The following is a 12120-nucleotide window of genomic DNA, read 5'->3' as shown; positions in this document are numbered from 1 at the left end:
ATATATAAGAAATTACATTAACAGGCTTTAAAGTTTATACATTTGAGGCATTTTAATTTTGTATGTCAGAATATGCTGGTTTTATCGAGCCCCCACAAGCAGCTGATGATTTTGTAGACAGACCCTGAAGGCATGGTTTGTGGATTTGGCAGATGCTTCATCCAGGAGAGGTAGCTACATGTGTTGCTTATAAAAAGCCTGTCTTGTTTTCCTTAGGGAAGTCCTAATGTGGTCTCTGAAGTAAGACTCGGAATTTTGTAAAGATAAGGTTCATGGCTTTCATATTATGCTTTTTAGAGTGTTACTGCCTTGGTCTGATTTAATTTGGTATACTAAATGTTACATAATATCTGTTTTTTTTATAACCAGTGCAGGAGTTTTCCATACGGTCTACAAGAGTTAAAGTGTATGTAAAGCTTTTTATGGATAGAATAAGGAAATGTTAAAACCCCTGTCAGGTTTTTATTGCTTCTTGTGTCCCTACTTGGAAGATTACCCTCACCGTTGGTCCTGGTGACCATTGTCACCTGGATAAAAAGTGATGAGAAAGTCAAAATTGGCTAGAGCTTTACCTCCAATTAAAATTCAAGTGACAAAGAGGATCTCCCCTCACTTTGGAGAGATTTCCTTTAACATTAATTCCTGTTGTGTCTGCTGGACAAGAAATAATCTACCAGATGGTACACAGACAGCAACAAAATATCTGACAGGTGCCTACTTCTTAGAATTACATACACTTTAAGGCTAGTCAGGTTGGTTTTTCAATAATTCAGCCATTTCTCATTATTTTTACCACTGAGGAGCACTTGAAATAATTTTAGCCCTGCTATAAGGTAGGTATGTTCAGATACCAGTTCAGATACTAGTGCCGATACTTGTCATTTTCACGAGAGCTACCACGGTTGCAGAAGTTGCAGCTGGGACCTGGCTCTGGCGCTCCACCAATGTCCTGAAATCATTAGTCTGTATTGTTTTAGAAAAACTGTCACATGACAATAACAAAAATGGATCAGTACTTGTATCTGTGAGTACCTGGACAAGTATCAGTACTTGTACTTGAAAAAATTGTATCAGTGCATCCCTAATATATTAATAAAAAACAAATCATACATTAAAACCGTAATGCACAAATCCCAGGAGTCCTGTATGCTCCTTAAAAATGACAGCTGCCTCCTAACTTTTGAATTTTTCTCTAGTCTAGTCTTGGAGCTGAAAAAGTATCTGTACATGTACTTGAACTTGTACCGAGTATGGTACTTGATAGCTTAACATCCCTACTATAAAGCATTAAAAAAGGATATCTACAGCTCAATGTACTGTACATTATCGTGATCAATAAGTCAAGGAAAGTTTTAAATAAAAAAAATAAGTAATGTGGCATGCCTATCATATTTGACACCCAGGTCGGATCATTTTGTTACCAAGTCCCTAAAAATTATTTTCAGTAATCTTAAAATACATTATAACTGCAAAATAGAAGAGCAGTCAGTAAACTATTTTTGGTGTTGCTTGCTGCTTGCATTGGTGATCAGTGTAAGCAGGAGATCAATCCACCATTGCTCACTGTTCAAGGAACCCCTAGCAACCCTAGGAGGAACCCTAGGGTTCCATAGAACACTGGTTGAGAATCCCTGCTCTAAACTGATCTTCCATTTGTAAAGTAAAGTTAGTTTATTACCTTTCCTGAATATGATCATTGAAGATAACTTTGTGCTTGCTTGCTGCTTGAATTGGTGATCAGTGTAAGCAGGAGATCAATCCACCATTGTTTGCTGTTCAAGGAACCCCTAGCAACCCTAGGAGGAACCCTAGGGTTCCATAGAACACTGGTTGAGAATCCCTGCTCTAAACTGATCTTCCATTTGTAAAGTAAAGTTAGTTTATTACCTTTCCTGAATATGATCATTGAAGATAACTTTGTGCATAGGTTATTTATTTAAAATATCCAGTTTGCCAACAATGACAGTTTATAGTCATGCTAATATCAATGTACATTTGTTGCCAGTCTCTTTGTTTGCATTACATCCTAACAGACACAATTTAGAACTTAATAAAGGCTTAGTGCACCCAAATCTACCTATTTTTATCTCTTGGAGACTCCAACTGTTAGATCTCCCTTTCATATTTCCTGTTTCTGTTGCTATCTATTTTGAGTGTTTCCAGCCACCTTTGTATGCTTGAACATCTTTTGCTGTATACTCTATTATATTTAACACAGAAAAAGTCTCCAGTAATGGCCACTGCAGTTGTATAGACCAATGAACTCAAGATTGCAGATCCCATCGCCAAAGTCTCTGAGAGATATAATAAACTATTAGAGCAGGGGTTGGAAACCTTGGTACTGCTGCTATGGTGAAACTCTGAATCCAGTGAAATAGTGCAAGACCTTGACAGCTACAGGCATGACTCCTACAGACATAGGCATGATGTAATTGGTAGGTTCACCACAGCTGCTGTTGCCTCCCTCTGTATTAGAGGGCCTAACTTCAATGGACCTACGAAAAAAGAAATGTTAAGTATGGGTTGACTGACCCGTTCAACTGGAGTCCCACATATCTTATACAAAACTTTTGATTTACCAATCTTTGAGGTGCTATAGATTTACTTATTTCACTTCTAATGTAATTCTTAAACATTGCATTCATTTATTTTGCAGATGGACAGAAGAGGAAAAAATCATTAAGAAAGAAACTGGATTCACTGGGGAAGGAGAAGAACAAAGATAAAGGTAAATGTTTATATGTTTTATATTTATCTACAGTATCTCATGTTTTTTTGCCCCATTGCAGTTTTGTAAGTGTGACCTTACAGTGACAGATCAAAGCATTCACCTTCCATTAATTTTATTCCCATCTTGGCTTAGATTATACTCCATGTGTGATAAAGGCATGTTTCCTTTTTAGTTTAGAAAAGGATGGGGTCATTAGTAGCCTATTCATTACACTTTTTTCCCCTATCCATTAAAATAATTGGGGCTTTACTTTCTTCAGTGTCCCAAAGCAACACAAGGGAACCAAGCAACCGAAGTGAGAGCAAATTTGTAAACCACATTGCTTTAGGTTTTTTCTTTTAAAAGAAAATAGTGCTCTAAATCACAAATGCCAACAAGTTGAACAATGTCTTGCTATAACCAGTACGTTAATCCCAACCCAGCCCAATTAATGTCATTCAGCCCCAACATATCAAACTACAGTATATATGGCAGTTGAATGCAGCTAGTATTAGTTGATGAACACGTATGCACAATCCTTGCCTGCTCCCTCCCAATGAGCATAGCCCCAGAACCCGCACATTTAAAACAAATAAACACTGCATCTCCTATATTTTTTTTATCTTTGCCCCATTACCTAGTTGTCAGTTTATCAATGCTTTCGCTTAAGATTCACAAAACTTTCACCCATGATTCACACTTTTTTCCACATGTGTTTTAATTGGAAAGTTGTGTGAATCTTGGTGAAAATAATAAGTAGCCAATCAATGAGTTTGAACCAAAATACTACCAGTGAAATCTATACCAGTTTGAATTCCTATTTTTCATGATCTTACCGGGTCAGTGACTCACTTACCAGTGAAGCTGGAATCAGGATGAGAGCCAGAGAGCCTGTACTTTTTAAGAAAACACAAGTCAGGGGTGGCAGACTACCCCCACCACCACTCCTGTTATATTTTACAGGGATCTATCATTTTATAGTTCATCTGCTGCACAATACAAATAATAACTTAAAGTAGAATTGTGGCCAGGCTATGAAAATTCAATTAATTGCATATTCTTAACAAGCAGTAAATACGTTTTAAAATAAATTATGACTGTCATTCAGTCATAATTCAGACAGTCCCTATTCTATTGCCAAAATACTTTTTCCTTAACTTAAGTCGGCTGCAATGAAATTCGTGTGGGCTAATAAAACCCCACGGATCAGTGCAAAGGTACTGATGAGACCAAAGCAAAGAGGACTGGGAATCCCGGATTTTGAACTGTATCATAAAGCGGCCTTGCTATTAAGATTATTGGACTGGATACATGGTAGCCACAGTAAGGGTGGAGTAAAATTGGAGAGCGATATATCCCCCATACCATTAAGTAAAGTCCCCTGGCTGTCAATAGAGAACAGACCTTAAGGGCATACCCTACCTTTCTTGGTAAGACCGGTGCTTTAAGTATGGGATAGTCCATTATTAAATATAATCTATCTTCCAGACCCGGGCCATTGGCACCTATTATAGGAAACCCACAATTTCCACCAGGTCTGCAGGCGGTTCACTTCTTAAACATGGAGAGTAGTTCCATGGAACGAGTATGGCAGGTTCTAGAGATAGGGAAAGAAGAGTTAAAAATAGAGCTAAGACCGGAGAAACAAATTAATGGGAAACTATGGTTAGAAGCACTGCAACTATCCGATTATATTAGATACCTTAGGGCCCGCAAAACCCTGAATAGGTCACTCACACCATTTGAGAAACTATGCGTGAGTAAAGACCCTATCACACATATACTGTCAGTGGTCTATGGCCTGTTGAGGGAAGAGGAGACATACAAAGTATATGAAAAGATGGGAACAAGATCTGAGAAGAGAAATATCAGAGAAGGAATGGGAAAAAATATTGACTATGGCCCATGGCTCTGTCACCTGCCCATTCTTTCAAGAAAAAAATTATAAAATAGTGTCTAGATGGTACAGGTGCCCATTAGTAACACGTGCTAAGTCATACTGCATGCAAAGCAATTTGGGACTTGTATTTCCAAGGATGCAGTGCATGTGCCCATGCTAATGCCTGCATTGCCTTTGCTCCCATACCAGAAGGTCGGAGTCACCACTGCTGTGTTGGCATGGTAATGCAAGCTTTAGAAGCCCAAAACATACAAAATTGCTTTAAAAATGTTTTTAAAAAAATACAATGATGTAAATATGGAAGAAAAAGCATGTAAAATGTGGAAGTTACATCAACAATTAAGGTAAATGTTACAATAAGTACTTAAACTCAGTATGTGTACACAATAGTTTTATTTTAACTCTCTTCTTTAAATGACCCTGTGCTTTCCAGGGACAATTTTCCTATGTGATCTGCAGCTTACAAAGGGCTTCTTTTCTTTGCTCCTACGGATAAATGGAAAACTGGGTAGCAAAATGAAGGTAAAAGTACAGGTTCACTTTAAAATCAGTCAACCATGTACATCCTGGAGTGCTGGCTATGTTCACAGTTGGCACAAAAGCCTAAAATTAGTCATCAGAAATTATTGATGTGTATGTTACCCTAATTTTTTTAATCTATGTGTGTTTGCCTATGTATATCTTTCTACTAGTACTGTATTACTTTTCCATTCACATCAAAACACATGGGTAATCCTGCCAGTCCTCCTTATTTCTTGATGTAAACTGACCACACAGTACAGAAGCAGATCCATGCTTGTATGGTCAGTTTGCGTCCCTGGTCTTGCTTTTAGGTGGTACAGGAGGTTGTGCTGTCACACAGTGTGTCTGCATCTTCCATAGTCTGTTTACCCGCCACCACCCCCCCATCCTAAGCCCTGCCTTGCTGATTGACAGTGGGACTTCGATTGGGGACCACTGTCAGCTGCTACAAGCTAGTAGAGTTGTGGAGTTTCTTAGTGTGAGTGAATGACTTGCTGATCTGCCTGCTCCCTGCTATTCGGGAGAAGACATGATTCTGTGCAGTCACATGACCGCACAATAAAAGTTCAGAGAAAGGTAAAAAAATATTTTTTATACATAATTTCTATTATGGCCACTACATCATCTGAACCTTATTACCATGTGTCTACATAGTTGTTTGTTCACATATACTTTAATTGACTTTGACTTATTTCTCTTTTTCCTGGAATATGTTTGTCCTCTACCTCACACAGTTATGTGAAATCATAAAAAGGTCTTTTTTATCTTTTTTTTTTCTACATAGACTGTTCATTGCGGAATACACTGTTTATCTGCCCAGTGTTCTGAATCTTTGCTCAAATTCTTTCTAGTGAATGATCATAGGAATTACATTTATGACACAATGTGTTTTATATTAAATGCTCTTGTTGTTGATAGCTTTATCTTAACTATTTTGCAATGCTGGTATATATTGAAAAACGAAAAGACCCATATAAATTGACTTACATCAGTTTTCATAAAAGCTTTGTTCTCCCATTGTTGTTTTGCAAGGTCAGTATTTTAGTATTTGAATACTAAATTGAATACACAGTTGAAATACATATATTACATATATATGATCTTACTTATCTGCAACACAGCTCGGTCACCAACCCAGCCTTCTGATCGGACAATGAAAGAGGCCTAAGCCAGACATACATGGGTAGATTTGTGTATGAATGTTCATATGACAAATCTTGTCAGAATATTTGATAATGACATTAGATACCTGACAAATGTAATTCAAAATCTGATTTTCATTTAACATTCAATTATGAAATAAACAGAGTTTCCCGAAGGAAAACCACATTTACTGTTAGAATTTTGTTTGTTCGAGAAACATTTTCCATCCTTCTTTTTTTTCCGTTAGTATAGTCAAAAGCGATCATCGATTTGACCCCACTAACTATTCGAAAATCACATGAACGTTCCAAGAAACCCATTTTTTCCAGCTAAATTCTACTGGTGTATGAGCAGCTTTCCCACACTGTCGAGGTCATGACTCTCTCCTCTGGATAGCAAACACCCAATGTTAGACTGCTAGTAGCTGTTATCGCTGGACAGAGAATTTATGTCCAATTGGCTTACTCACTGGCCTTTCTAGTGGGGGAGCACTATGGGATGTACAGGTATTCTGATTTCTGATTAGCATTGTATGATATATATGGACTAAAGTGAGACTATGCACCTTATAAGTCTGTACATGTTATGCACTAGGAACTGTGGATCCTGACTGGGATTTTGATATGACTGTTACCACATTCAACTTTACTACAAGCAAATATTTTTGTTTACAAACACTAGCCAGTAATAAGTCAAATAAAGGCTAGATAGGAACACGCTCACCCAATTATGTAGCGGTCCATCCTCCTCTGGCAATACTTGGAGCTTTGTGTATCCAAGCAAGATAAACCAGTGAACTAAAAGACATAAGCCAGATAGCATAGAACATCATTTAATTCAAAATATATGAAAAAGAGACGTCTTCTCTGTATTATTCTTTACCTCTATGTATTCCTTCATCTACGTGACTTTTTGTTCTCTTTCTCTCTTTTGCTACTTATTTAATATCATGTTTTATGTAAGAAGATGAATGCTGGAGTCTGGTCAACAAATCACCTGTGCTTATGTGTTATGTTATTGTATATTCTGTATGGTAATCTGAATTGTCTGTGGTTTATATTTTTGTTTATTATTGTATTTGTTTTTTTTGTTCTTCTCTTTTTGATTTATGTTATGTGTAAAGCTCAATAAAAAGTAATTGATTAAAAAAAAATTTCCTTTTAAAAGTCCCACTTGGATCAGGTATAGATCCCAGATTCACAAGCTCTCCAAAATAGCCACTTGGATGATTTAAGCGCAATCGACCCTTTTCTTACCTACCTGATGTGAGCGCTTGCAACAGATTCAGCCATCATGCGAAAATGGCCTTGTGGTGGGAATGTTGTAATGGGAATGTTGTGGTGGTCCCCTGTCCTTGCTGAAGCATTTTGTGGTCAATACCATTGCCTCAGGGTAGTGGCGGGGTTGGGAAATGGGAACTAAATAGACTGGCAAAAAAAAGCAAATTACCGTTGGTGATCCTGCCTGCCCCCAATTACCCAGGAGCAGGAGGAATGGATGGCAAGGTAAAAGAGGTGGAACGTGACACATTAGCATCCTAACCCTTTAGCATTCTTTAAGATTTTATAGAAACTGCTTTAGCATGCATTGGGTTTCTGACATTAAAAGCTGGTTAAAAGTGACTGAAATTTCCTGGAAACTGCCTTCGTATTACTATAATCATATATTAACTGGGGCAGCCATACAGTAGGGACATTTGGACAAAAAATTAGCATATTTCACTGAAGGTTCATGATTTTACTAAAATAAATTTAAATCAATAGGAAATGCAAAATGTTTTGTTTTTTTGAGTGTTTTTTAGGGGGAAATACTCCTTGGGGCATACCAATGCTCCTTTCAACTATCCTTGGCCTGTACTTGTTCCAACAATGGATTTATGTTAGATGGGGATATCTGTTAGATATCGAGAAACCCTAATACCCCATAATGCCGACCCTACCCCTTGTTTATAATCAACACTGACATGGTGATCACATTACTTCATTTATAAGCAGGCAAGGATCACATGGCTGTGTTAAAGCAATTGTTTTCAAGCAAATTTCACTTAAGCAGTCTAGATGGAGAAATTTGAGGCTAATTTCAGTGAAGGTGAAATTGGTAATTTCACTACACTTTTGCAAAACTATTCTACTCATCCTGAGAAAACATAAAGATAAGAGAGAGGAGCTGAATATGCTGCACTGGATATTTCTAAAGCCTAGTCATTCGATCTCTGTAGAAGGAAGAAATGGTTGCTTTTATCCTTCAGCAGAGATCACATGGCTCAGGTGGTAAGGGATGTAGCTTTCCATGAAGAGAGCAAGAAGCAGCATATTCTCCAGGAAAGCATTCAATGCTTTCTGATTTTTATCTTTTCTAGCATGACTATTAAAATAGCTTTGTGTTAACACATGAGTATAGATCCACTTTAATAAACTGTATATCAGCATGTGAGACGTTAGCATTGTACTTGACAGATGGCTTTTAAATTCCCACACTGTAGCAGAATGTACAGATGACATAAAAACAATGTCTTGTGGGTATGGAACACTTACATTTAATGGATCTAAATGGCATGACTATATATTAATATTTCTCTTTATTTATTTTAGAATTCTTACAGCAGGCATTTGGAATGCCATTATCACAAGTAATCGCCAATGACAGGGCTCACAAGCTAAAGCAAGATTCTCACAAAGACGAGCAAAAAGAGGTCTCTGACTTTGTTACGTCCATCCTGCCATTTGGATCAAGGCGGCAGAATAAAGAACTCTCTAGTAGTAATTCATCTCTTAGCTCTACTTCAGAAACACCAAATGAATCCACATCTCCGAATACGCCAGAAGCTGCACCTCGGGCACGCAGAAGGGTGAGTTCACACTGTCACACATGAAAGCAAATTCCTAGATGATATATCTTACCATGTGCTATTTCATTTGTGGAATGGGATTAATATTGCCCCTGTGGAAATTTCCAAATAGGTTCAAATAGGATAAAATATAATTTAAAATAAATGTATAGTGTTTTTTTTTACTACAATTTTTTCTTTATACTTTCCATTTTTTTCTACGGTCCAAACTAAAAAAAAATACAGAGCCACACCGCTGTTGGGAAAGATTCTGACATTATTGTCAGGCTCCATCCTGCTGCCTGATTGACAGCTGGCTCTGCCACTCTGGAGCAAAAGCCAGTTATGCCCACCCTCTCCCCTCCCTCTTCCTCCAATGAGCACTGGAGGAACAGAGAGAGGAGGGGGGAATACCAGCAGGGAGTGGTGACTGACAGTCGCCACTCTCTGCAGGTAAAAGACAATGATCTGAGCAATCAGCGGTTTGTGGTCGATCAGTTCTTGATCTATAGAGGCAGGATTTGACACCTGCAGTGTCCGACACTGCCTCTAAGTATTCAGAAGAGTACATTTTAAATAGTGTATCAGTTTAAAAAGTATAAACCCTCAAAAGGAAATGTGAATTAAAATTGATTAAAAAACTTGTATAGTTTATTTTTATATGGTTGAACTAAAATGTCTTTCCATAAAGTATTAAAGTAATTACAAGGGTAATTTTTAAATGTTAGTTTTGGATTAATTGTGGAAGGGTTAGAAACACTGTCAGGTTTTTATTGCTGTCTATTAACCACTGTAACAGAGACAGAAAGTGATGGGAAAACGAGTTGCCATCAGAGCAAGAAAATAAAAATGATTTCAAGGGGGACACCTGTTCCTATGACTTTACATACAGTTTAAGACATGAATACAGGCATAACAACAGGTATCACTGTGCAGCAGTGGCAGAGTACATAAAATAAAGGACATGCCTAGCTGCATAAGCATAATGATCCTCATACATTCCCTCATTGGTGCGAGCAGTACAACCAATTCAAGAATCTCTTACAAGTGATAAAGAGAACATTTGAAACATTGTAAGTGCCCGTTATTATTGCAAATGATAATGAGCTCCTTGAAAACATTGGAGGAGCTTGTTTTTGTTATTTATCATGTTTGTAAACCTTTGCAATCACTGAAGAGAGAAAAGGGTGCAGACCTTTCACTGTGCTCGTACTATAGTGTGGTGTCACCAAAGTTGTGTAAGAAAACCCTGGCAGTTGTTTCGGGGCCACAATCTTGCAAGGATAAGCAGATATTTAACCTCACATTACTGTGCCCAAGAATCACTGCAAGCAGCATTATAAGTATATTATCGGCAGTTCAGTACGTTTTTATTCTGTAATGTAATTGTTTCTACATGTTGTGCCAAATTTGGGCTGCAATAAAATGTGCAAAATTTCTTTCAGACTGTAATCAGAGTCATTTGGCCTTTTCTGCTAATCCTGGGAAGAGACTTTATGTCTGGGCAAAATAGGATTGCCATTTACAGAGATGTGACATCTAATATTTTCAGGAGGTGCCCATATTCTGTAGTTTGTGTTTCCCGCACATCTTGTCTGTCCTCTTAGAAAAAAAAAGAAAATCAACAGATCACATTTCCCTGCCTATCTCCTAAAGACACCCTTGCCCTCAGAAGCACAGAGCTATACAGTATGTTAGCGCAGACTTAGAAAATTACCTGTTTCAGGAAGCCAGGAAAACATTGTTTCATATGGCGTTTCATAACATTTATTTATAGCATTTTGTTAAGCAAAATCAATTTCTTATTGCATTTTAAGTGTCCTACACAGTCCTGATAATTGTAATTCTAGCAGGCAAATGTTTCAATTTGATTGGTCACATCCTGTTCACCAAAGTACCATGCTTTTTCAGAACATTGTCATTAATATATAAGCAACCATTACTGTTTGGTTTCAGAATATAGACTGGTTAAGTAAAGGCAAGTTTCTCTAGATTTCACAATTTGTTTGCCTAGCATATTGAAGCAATAGAGTGATACAACTCGATGAGGTAGTACAGTTGTCAGCTTTTAATTGCTACCATATGTGATAGAAACCAGAGTTTTGTTGCAGATGTTTAGGCCACAGTTATGCATTTATAATCACTAACTTCCCCAACTGTGTTGATAAAATATTTAGTTAGCTCTTTTAAAAAATAACTTTATTAGGGCTTTTGTAAACATGTGTATCTATCTAAACTGCTTTTCTTCTCATACAAGCCAATGGGAATGCAAAGCAACTCAGGGGGAGGTTGGAAGCAGGTCAAAAGCAGCTTATAAAGCAGTCAGAAGAAATTCTGAAGCATTGCAAATATGAGCTGATTGCAGGTGAAAGCAGGCTGCATTTGTTCCTTTTTATATAACCTCTAGCACTCTTTGGGATTGATTTACTAAAGGCAAAAAAGCTGATCACTTTCCAAGGAAATTTTCCCTTAGTTCAGTAAATGTGGTAAAGCTTTGCTGCCTTCCATCTTCTAATCACGTGCAAGCAAAAATACTTTTTTTCTTTTTATTTTCCATTGTTCATGATTAGGTATTCTTTGCAAAGTGACCTTTCACCACATTCACTAAGCTTAGGGAGAATTCCCTTGCAAAAAAGAAGAGCCTGTTTGTCTTTAGTAAATCAACATATTTGAACCTAAAAGGACCTTAAAATAAAACCCTAGTGCAATTAAAAAGAACAAAACAAAAAAAAAAAACTTTTATTGATAAAAAGAACTTACTGATTATGGGGTTCCCATGGCCCTGGTGGTCATACTCATATGAAAGCATTGTAAACATTAAAGAACTAAATTTGGTCACTCCTCCTACCTAACGTCTTACAGTTAACAGTCGTAGAAGTTACAGGTACAAACAATAAAATACTCTGTTTCTCTGGTAAAGGAGATGAGTAAATTTGTCTTAGTTCGGTTCGTGAACAGTTTCGGAAATCTTGTTTGAAGTTTGCGAAATTTGCAGTGAACCCCATTGAAGTTTAAAGG

At 37.3% G+C, this 12120-nt stretch overlaps 1 protein-coding gene across 1 annotated transcript in view; it reads left to right on the top strand.

Annotated features, from left to right (window-relative positions):
• The window catches only part of ARHGAP6 (Rho GTPase activating protein 6), a 220499-nt gene that overhangs the window by 164945 nt on the left and 43434 nt on the right, over positions 1 to 12120 (top strand). Inside the window, exons 3-4 of the mRNA XM_018568383.1 lie at positions 2657 to 2728; positions 8867 to 9123. Of these exons, the coding sequence (XP_018423885.1) occupies positions 2657 to 2728; positions 8867 to 9123 (329 nt within the window). The remainder of the gene's footprint in view (positions 1 to 2656; positions 2729 to 8866; positions 9124 to 12120) is intronic.

The sequence above is a fragment of the Nanorana parkeri genome, unplaced genomic scaffold (assembly GCF_000935625.1).
Source record: "Nanorana parkeri isolate BGI_ZX_2015 unplaced genomic scaffold, ASM93562v1 scaffold1181, whole genome shotgun sequence".
Classification (NCBI taxonomy): Eukaryota; Metazoa; Chordata; class Amphibia; order Anura; family Dicroglossidae; genus Nanorana; species Nanorana parkeri.
Note: the sequence above shows the minus strand (reverse complement) of the source record. Positions and strands in the feature narration are given on the sequence as shown.